General features: G+C 36.6%; 1 protein-coding gene across 2 annotated transcripts; it reads left to right on the forward strand.

Annotated features, from left to right (window-relative positions):
* The first annotated feature begins 3,595 nt into the window (after positions 1-3,595).
* On the forward strand, positions 3,596-7,427 carry LOC117606986 (arrestin domain-containing protein 17). 2 transcript variants are annotated; one of them, XM_034330100.2, is made up of 7 exons: positions 3,596-3,952; positions 5,098-5,253; positions 5,324-5,535; positions 5,666-5,848; positions 5,934-6,145; positions 6,229-6,416; positions 6,500-7,425. In XM_034330100.2, the coding sequence occupies exons 1-7, from the start codon at positions 3,838-3,840 to the stop codon at positions 6,631-6,633; spliced, it is 1,200 nt and encodes a 399-aa protein (XP_034185991.1). In that variant the 5' UTR covers positions 3,596-3,837; the 3' UTR covers positions 6,634-7,425. The 2 variants fall into 2 exon arrangements, with proteins under 2 accessions (XP_034185991.1, XP_034185992.1); XM_034330101.2 differs by lacking the exon at positions 3,596-3,952 and adding an exon at positions 3,961-4,987 and having other exon boundaries at positions 6,500-7,427.
* Positions 7,428-9,278: the final 1,851 nt, after the last annotated feature.

Below are 9,278 nucleotides of genomic sequence, written 5' to 3' on the forward strand. Positions count from 1 at the left end.
GCTTCAATAATTTATTTTAAAATATCTGATATAACTCTTTTAGATTTTTGAAATGTTAAAGAACAACAAAGTTTCCTTTGGACAACAATCTATAACTCGATTGAAAAATAGAGTCAAAGTTGTAGTTGCATTTAAGAAAAGAAAATGGATCTAATATCTTTGATATTTCTAAAGAAGTTAAAGGTTGGCTGAATGTCTCATTGATACATGTGAGTCGTGTTGGCGATACAGCTTGGCTGGACAGGTACACACGCGTGCAGGTAAGCACAGAAAGGGGATAAGGATGCGTGTGCACGCACTTCAGCCCAGCCATTCATGCATACGCCCATTCATACGTCTCTCTGGCTCACCTTGAAGACTTTTTATCCGCGGTCAAGATGTGGTCGTGGCCGTGGAACGATCCTCTTCTTCGAGCTCCCATCTTCCAGAAGGGGGAATCTTCAGTGAATTTTCGTCGTTGGAGCCCACCTGTTTGGAACACCTGACTGTAAAACAAAAAGGGGACGCCAAATGGTTGGCACTAAAAGTTTTGTATAATCAGAAAATTGATGGAAAATTGGAAAAATTGAAACAATTCTAAGTAACGTCAATATTATTTAAAATAATTTTACAAGACACCAAATGAAGAGTTTTAAACTGTAATTAACATACAGAGGTTGGAATAAAACTAATTTAATTTTTAAATTGCCAATTTGAAATTTTTTTATTTTTTTATTAAATGGAAATAAATTTTTTTTCTTATAAAGAATTATTATTAATTGTATTTAGAAACTAAAAGGTACGTTTATCTACCTACATCTATTGTGTTACTTTCTGAAAGGGACACGGACAAAGAGCAATCGAATTTGACGATGAAGAGGTGAGCAGGATTTTTCCAAGCGACGTCGTCGCCGACGTCGTTGTTCAGCGTGGCGCGCACAATGACTGCAGGTTTCCTAATACGGCCTCGTCCTGGACCCCGATGAAAAAAAGAGGAATTTTGGCCCATCAGCAAGGGCCTGGGAAGGAACGTCCTGCGTTAGAGACCCTGCCGGTGCAGAAATTTAATAATCGAGTAATGTTTTCTCTCTTTAATTAATTCAACACTTTGACAGTCATACATTTCATCAAATCAGAAATTTTATTATTTTTTGAAGAAATATTAGAGTTCCATTTAAGGTGCTCTGTAAAATTATAATTATTAAAAAATAAGAAAAGGGAGTCACGAAAGGGTTAAGGTACCAAGTTATACCTATCCCGATTAAAATTTACCTCGTAACTCTTTTTCAATTTTATTCTTAAACAAACCTTCCTCGAAATTCTGTTCAGAAGCAAGGTGTTCGTTTGCGCCGACGAGCTCGGTTCTGCGACTTCCTTATAAGGTAGAAAGATAAGGTAAGTTCGCGCGAGAGTCCAGTAAATCGGCGATTTAAGGCGCGTTGGCCGTTGGTGTGAGACGGGAAGATAGCAGACGCGGAATTGCATCGAGCGTGAAGCGTGAAGCGAGCGAGCGAGCAGGATCGGATAGAACGGAGTGCCGTGGCCGGTTCAGCCGAAGGAAGACAGGTTCGCGGCCCACGGACAGGTTCGTTCGCGAAAAACTTCAATTTGTCTCGCGTGTTTCTTGTCCCGGCAGGATATCTTTGCAGGATAATGCGCAGGGAAATAAGAGGTCCCTCTGCGTTGCTTGAAATATTTCAAATTATCGTTTACTATAAAATTAATAAATAATCTCTATTATTTTCTAAAGGGTATCCATGGCTGTGACTAAATTATTTTTACAAAGAATTTTCAGGAATAATTTTTTCAAGTTTCTTATTTTAAATTACAAATATCTACATTATTTTCAAGTTAGAAATAAATGTGCATGAAACGTCGGTAGTTCTAGTGTTAAACGACAAGCATACAAGCCACCAGACGTGGGTGTAGCGACGATTTTAAAGAACCGTCTCTGTACTCATTAATTAAATCGGCATGAAGCTCGCGATCCTCATGGATGCACACCGTACAAGGTGGCCGGTCTTAATTTGGCATTGGCGAAATATAATAGTAACGCCGGTGCAGTTTAACACGACCATTGTCCTGTCCCCGAAACGTTTCCCCGATCGCGATAATTAATTAACTCCGTTTCATCGAAAGCTTTCATTTACGTTGTTCAATCGACTTCGCGGATATTCATCGTAACCGTACCTGGAACTATCATCGGTGTAATCGTGTTCTTCCTTTTAAGCAGCTTCTTCGAAATCGATTGCTTATTAAAGAGTACCATCGCTGTTGGCGCAACGAATCAAACAACGTGATTTATCTGGCCGTACCATAAGCGACTGGTACCATTTTTATTTATCTACTTCTGGAGGATCATGTACGTTTCTATAAGGATACCAGTCATTTATTGTACCCTTTGATTTTACAATACGATGCTAGAGAAATATGAATCAAAATAAAAGGACGCGAATAAGCTCGTCGATCAAGACCTTTCCCAATGGATTATCAGAAGGTTCGAAGCGAGAGCGTATCTCGGTGACGCGTGATAATTCAGTTCGATTAAGATGCACCATGTCGCCGCGTGCTCGCGCAATTCACGTAATTCGTGCAATTAACCCTTTGAGAGCCGCATTCCCTAGCGTTCGTCGGCGTATCTGGACTCTCGTTGATCTGCTGGTTTCGCTGAGGAACGGGTTCATGAATGAACCGAGCCGCTGTTCGGCAAAAAGCCCACTTCCTCCCCGCCAAGAAGATCTTGTTGCTCCTTCTTCTTGCGATCGTGCCACGGTATCGAGAAAGAGAGGCTGCACGTAGAGAAACTGGTATCGGCACAATGCCGTCGGAATACGTTATCGGATTCCCTCTATCTTGGCCGCTATTTCAGCCCGGTCTCGTTGCGGGACAAGAAACAGACGCCACCGGAAATCATCATTCTCCCTGGGTAGGCTTAATCGAAGGGAAAACCGGAATACGCCGCGAACTGACTGGCAACGAGACCGACCTGTCCCGCTCGATGGATTCCATCTTTCTATTTTTCTTATTTCACCCTGTTTCCCTTCTTCTTCTTCTTCTTCTTCTTCTTCTTCTTCTTCTTCTTCTTCGTGGATTAATCATTTAGTTAGGAAAAGTGTATACTATTAATTGGTTCCTGTTTATAACGATTGAGTTATTTTGTAAGTTAACACTATTAACATGTATTAATTATATAATTTGAGATAAATCTTCCAGCTTGAATTCGTGTAGAGATTCAATCATTCTAACGCAATATTTTAATTTGTTTGACAACTGGACATATCGAATGCATATACTGTAATATCTGCAGTGATGTAATTCCATAAGCTTTGCTACGATGAAATAATTGATTTACAAATTAAAATGTCAATTACAATTTAATTGATTAATTAAATCACCCGCAAAAAGTAATTCAAATTCGAACATCGTGCCATCTATACAAAAACGGCGCAAACTACTCGATAACTAACCGATCGATTTTCTAGAACGAGGTAAACCGGTCGCGTTATCTATTAAAAAAGAGCGGAAACTACTTTCCGAATTATCGATCGATCCTTCCGCAGTCGGTAGGCATCTGGCGCCATTTGTTTCCAGCCTTATGGATCTGTAGTCACTGTCTCTAGTCAGTAACATTGTTCTCCTACCATCGAGCTGGTATCTGCGCAGAAGAGAGAAATATCGAGTGACTTAGCAGTGTAGCGTGTACTCGTAAGCACGATTGTAGGCCGGCTTTTACTAGCGGCTCGATATAGACACGTTGTACACGATACTCGGTTACCGAAACATACTGTTCGCAAGTGGAATAATTGATAAAAAAGAAGCCGCTGCGGAATCGAGCGGAAGTGCAAAGGACCAGGGAACATGGGACTCAAGGACTTCCGCGTCGTTTTCGACAATCCCTGGAGCACGTATTATCCAGGACAGACGGTCGCCGGAAATATCATCGTTGTGCTGGATAGTACAAAGAAGATCCGCGGTATGTACGATGATCTCATGGATATTTGTGTAATGAGTCATCATAGAAATCTATTGTTATTTCCGTTTCACCTGATTTCGATGGCGGATCATTTGATGGAATTCAGAGAACAGAGAGACAGGTGCCCAACCCTGGAATCTTAATGCGTATTACTAACAATAAATAAAATATTTTTCAAATGTTTTTCAAGAAAGAATTCGTAAGAAAAGAAAATTTCGGTTAACGGTGTCAACGACCCAGACGGTCCCAAGAGAATTTAGAAGAATTAATTTATTTATTTAAATTAAGTTAGATTTTAGATTAATTATTCGCAGCTGTTTATTGTAAAACGTTGGAAAACTTCGATACACATAAATTTGACGTACATTAGTATTAGAGAGTTAATTGCATAGAGAGTCGTGTCCTTCGACAGGTATTTTAACGCAAATGTTTCATTAAGATGGAACTATGTCATGATAAGATTGACATTTAAAAGAATGACTTTTTAAATTTATTTACGACCAATATTACATTAATGCAACATTTTATTCTGTGTTTTAATATTACTGCGGTGTATTAAAAAAAAAATAGGTGCACAAAAGAAAAATTAATTTTTTGCTACCCAATTCCCTTACAAATATTCAAAACATAATTTAATTATTTTTTATAATAAACATGTATAGTTGAGAGTTTTTCTCATGTTTGTAGATGATTATCTGACGCATATCTGTTGTCACCGCATTCTTGAATAGATTTCTTTTCTTCTTTCCTGCAAGGTGTAGTTTAATTATAGCTCGACGTGTACACCCGCACCGTGACCAGTCGAGAAACATTTGTTTTTGTTACGCTTTATTGCTTTTACGATACGTTATTCTCTTTTGTTTTATTGTCGCAATCGTTTCTTGTGGCACCGCTTTGTGTTTTGCAATTTTTCTCATTCGTGTATTCAGGCAGGATTATGGGTGTTTCTCTTTCAAGTGTTTATTTTTACATCGTAAGCATGCTGCAAGTATTCGCCTCAGTCTTAACACGTTAACTGGCACAGTGAAAATAATCGTATGTATTTAGTACATGTTATAATATGAATTATTAGTCTCTTTGCTCGATTCTGTACATTAGTACAAATGCCAATTTTTCAAATGATATTTAATTAATTATTTTTACAGGTATAAGCGTGAAAGTAAAAGGTGAAGCAAACACATGCTGGACCACCGATAAACAGGACATGGACGAGAGAGGACAATACAGAGATGGAACTCAAACAGTGACTGGCCACGAAGAATATTTCGAGACAAAGTACTATCTGGTTGGCTCTGCTTCCGGTAAAATTTCAAACAAGTTTCATTCAATTCTCAGACCTTTTATCAGAATAACAATAAATTGTTTGCTCAGGGGGTGAGATCGAGATTCAAAGCGGAGAGCACAAGTTTCCGTTTCAGTGCGTTCTACCAACAAATATACCCAGCAGTTTCGAAGCTGATTTCGGACATGTTCGATACACGGTCAAAGTGACCCTGGATCGTCCATGGAAATTCGATCAGGAAGTGAAGAGTCCATTCACGGTGGTGTCGCCTCTCGACCTCAATCAGGAGCAAAGGGCTTCGGTACGATTTATCAGCAATTTTTATTGCATCGTTAACCCCTTATAGATAATTAATTTCAAAGTCTTGCTAATTTGAAACTTTGAAATTCTGAAATTTTTGATACCGAATACACAAATAATTATTTTTTCAGGAAAGCGTTCGAGAAGAAATGAGCAAAACGTTTTGCTGCTTATGCTGCGGTACACCACCATTGACCGTGAATTATTCCTTACCGGTCAGAGGGTACGTGCCAGGTCAGTCGATGCCAGCAAAGGTGAACGTTGAAAATTTATCTGGAGTGACGGTGGAAAGTGTTAAGCTCATTCTTTGTAAGGTACACTAAGCCAGGTGCTGCTACTAAAAGCCATTTGCGTGATGATGTGAAAGGTTTGAAGATAACGATGAATCGTGAAGTCTAGATCGTGACTTTCCGTGCAACAACGCCAACCACCGACACGAAAACCGAAGAAATCGTCGTGGCGGAAGTTGGAAAAGGCCCGGTAGAAGGAGGAGCAACCGTTGAATACGAACAGAAGCTTGATATTCCACCGTTACCTCCGTCGAATCTTACCAATTGCAGAATCATTGATTTGGAGTACAATCTTAAAGTCGTAGCCGTTGTCTCGGGATGGTTCGTGTTAAGGATTTTCATTTCTTCTAATTAGAGAGCTCATTTTGTATACAGTTATTAAAAAAAAAGTAATTTTGTTACAGGTATCATAGGAATCTATCGAAGAACACGTTAATCTTCGTGGGTACGGTACCACTGGTGAATTATCAGACTCCTACTGCTCCTCCAGCAGAAGCCTATTCAATGAAACCGGAAGTTGGATGGGTAACTCCTGGAATACCAACATCCAGTCCTGACGGTGCACCTGCTTCGAATTTGTATCCCAATTTACGTAAGAATATTTCATCCATCGTTTAATGTAGACTTTAATTACAGGAAAAAAATATGTAAATTAATTTGCATATTAATCTGCAGCTCCTCCATCGTACGAGGAATCGACTAACGGTGCGAGAAGTCTTTGGGAACGCGGTGAATCCGAGCATGTTTTCGGTATTTCGAATCGTTTCGCGCCTAGATATCCAGTATACAATTTCCTACCGCCACAATGAGCAACGAAACTGGATCATATAGAGTTTCGCTTGTTCAAAGGAAAACGAACAAATATGTAAAATAACACACGGGATTGTGTCTCACGGTAAACCGTGTGTGGCACCCATTTTAAGAGCTTTAATTGAATTTTAGGATTTAGAGTGTGCAGAGGTGGTTCCAGAAGTGGTTGTAATTAGTCATTTTTTCAGAACTATCACTTTTTTAATAAATGAACTATATGTTGTCAGGTTGGATTGGAATTTAAGAAACTACGTAAGGGCACATTTAATTTTTTAATAATTAACTGAAGTAATTTGATTGGGTAAATATTTTACAAGTAAAAAGAAGAAGGTCAGGCCACGAATGGGAGACGTGATACTCACCTCAAATAACTATCGCGTATGAGAGACATTATTCCAATTTAAATAATTAAATCAAAATCAATATTGTTCCAAATTTATGACCATAAATCGTTAATTTTATGGCGAGATCTTATGCTAGTCAAGCTTGAATTCGTTCTCAAAATTTACGTGCTTCGGATAAACAGCAGTACTCGGTCAATTGAAACGCACAATTAATAAATACTCGATATAAAATGAATGAAGCGATATTTGTTTTTTTTTTTTTTTTTTATTGTTGCATATATATTTTTCTATGAAAGTATTCAAAAGTATGGATTAGATCCAAAGCAATATTAAGTATTGTTTTATTGCTAAGAATTATACACGAGCTTTTGTGAATACCATTTATATATGCAGATATTTGTAATCGAACAAAATGAAGAACAAATATATAAAATATCTGTATTTCTATTTATCTTGTTGTGAATAAAACTTATCTTTTTACACGAGTACCTATATTTTAATTATGTAACTTTATTATTTAAGACAGAATAATTAACCCACTTTAATATTTATTTTTTAACTCCTAAACTATTATATTTTATGAATTACATTCTTTATTTTCATAAGTAAATTTCTTTAAATATGAATTATTTTGTTCCCGTACTATCATATTTCAATAAATTGATTTAAAACCGTCAATAAAAAAGACAAATGTAATTTTCTATTTTTTTAATTTTTTGCAAATCATCTTTTCAAAGCAAGGGTTAAAGCAATTCAATTTCTTTAATGCTAGAGTTTCTAAAAATAAATATAGTTAGATAAGCATAGAGAAATCCAAGTAACGTAAGTTATCGTTAACACGGTCACCTAAGGCTGATCGATCAGCTGAAAGTATCAGTGGGACAGTACCGCGTCCTTGAGAGTATGAAATGAAATATTAGTAGAGTATGGTCTAACTTTTTTTACGGATACTCAACTAGTAAGAGTAATATGGATTATAACGAAATGACATTTGGTTTCTTTTGTCAGAAAAATTTCGTCACAGTCTTCATTGAAATGAAGTTTCTATAGTCTCTCTAACTATTGCATGTGACCCATGTGTCACGAATCATATTCCAAATGAAATCAACCTTAAATACACATGCTTATTTTAATGAGAGTGCAAACCCTAGGGTATCTAGCTAGAACGTTAATAATTATAAATAGCACGTCAGAAATTTCCTAGTTTCGAGGGAATGCAAATTAAAAGCCATGAGTTGACCAAGTTTGAAAGCAAGTATATAGAGAGAGAACTTGCATCGCATCCTTTCAAAGAATTCAGGAAGTACACGAGCAACGAAACAAATATTTACATCTCGTTAGAACGTGGATTCTGGTTTATCATTCCTCTTTTTTTAAGAGTCATTTGCGAAGAAAGTCAAACTTAATAAACTTAATAAAATTAATTTAAAGTAGAAAATACAAACTCCCACGCTATTCCTCAAAGGCCTCACCATATAAATATTTGATACTGCTACGAATTATAATCAATATAAATAATTGTTAAATATTGTTTTAACTTTTTCTTATTTTATTTTGGAAATGTCAGGCCAACATTTGTATTTTTTTTGTTAACAGTTCAGGATGGATGCATTAAAATACTTTGATGAACAGTTATAAGCATAATAGCCAAACTTTTCTTAGTTAATAGTTAAAGTTTTCACACCTTGGAATGTGATATCGAATTAAAGTTTCTCTTCAAGAATCACCGAGGTCATGCGGGTGAATAATGTACAGTAATTCACAAAAATCACAATCCATGATACCGACTGTATGGAGTGTTAAAAGTTTTATTTTGAAAAAATGTAAAAATCAGTCATATATTGCAAATGAGCGAATAAACGTATGGCCATAATGAACGGGTTAAACATGCAATCAATGTTTATCTTTATTCAACTTTCTGCGAATTTCATACAAAACTATTAAAAGCGATCGATAAAATGCACGCTTATGTGCGACGGCACCCATTATCACCTATCATCATTTATACCATATTCTGTTAACAGATTATTATTGTGGTATTTCCACTAATACTGTTACAGTTATATTGAATAATCGTCAAACTTTCTTGTATACTATTTCACGCTTGGAATACATAAATATAAAACTCGTCAGACTCTACGAAATTCAAAATTACTAATTATTGTTTTATATGTCGCCCTTGTGATGAAAAAATAACGTGGAAAAATAAAAACGTTTATTGATTAAATAAGACTAATAATAATAATGGGATTCTTTTGACAATGATTGATGCAGTGCTAAAATTAGTATAGCTTAGTTTA

The sequence above is a fragment of the Osmia lignaria genome, chromosome 2 (genome assembly GCF_051020975.1).
Source record: "Osmia lignaria lignaria isolate PbOS001 chromosome 2, iyOsmLign1, whole genome shotgun sequence".
In the NCBI taxonomy this organism is placed as follows: domain Eukaryota; kingdom Metazoa; phylum Arthropoda; class Insecta; order Hymenoptera; family Megachilidae; genus Osmia; species Osmia lignaria.

Excerpts from the sequence above, each read along its gene's own strand:
- LOC117606986 (XM_034330100.2), top strand. The coding sequence starts at position 3,838 with ATGGGACTCAAGGACTTCCGCGTCGTTTTCGACAATCCCTGGAGCACG. Across the intron at positions 5,536-5,665 it reads ATCAGGAGCAAAGGGCTTCG|GAAAGCGTTCGAGAAGAAAT; the intron begins GTACGATTTATC and ends TTATTTTTTCAG. Across the intron at positions 6,146-6,228 it reads GTAGCCGTTGTCTCGGGATG|GTATCATAGGAATCTATCGA; the intron begins GTTCGTGTTAAG and ends ATTTTGTTACAG.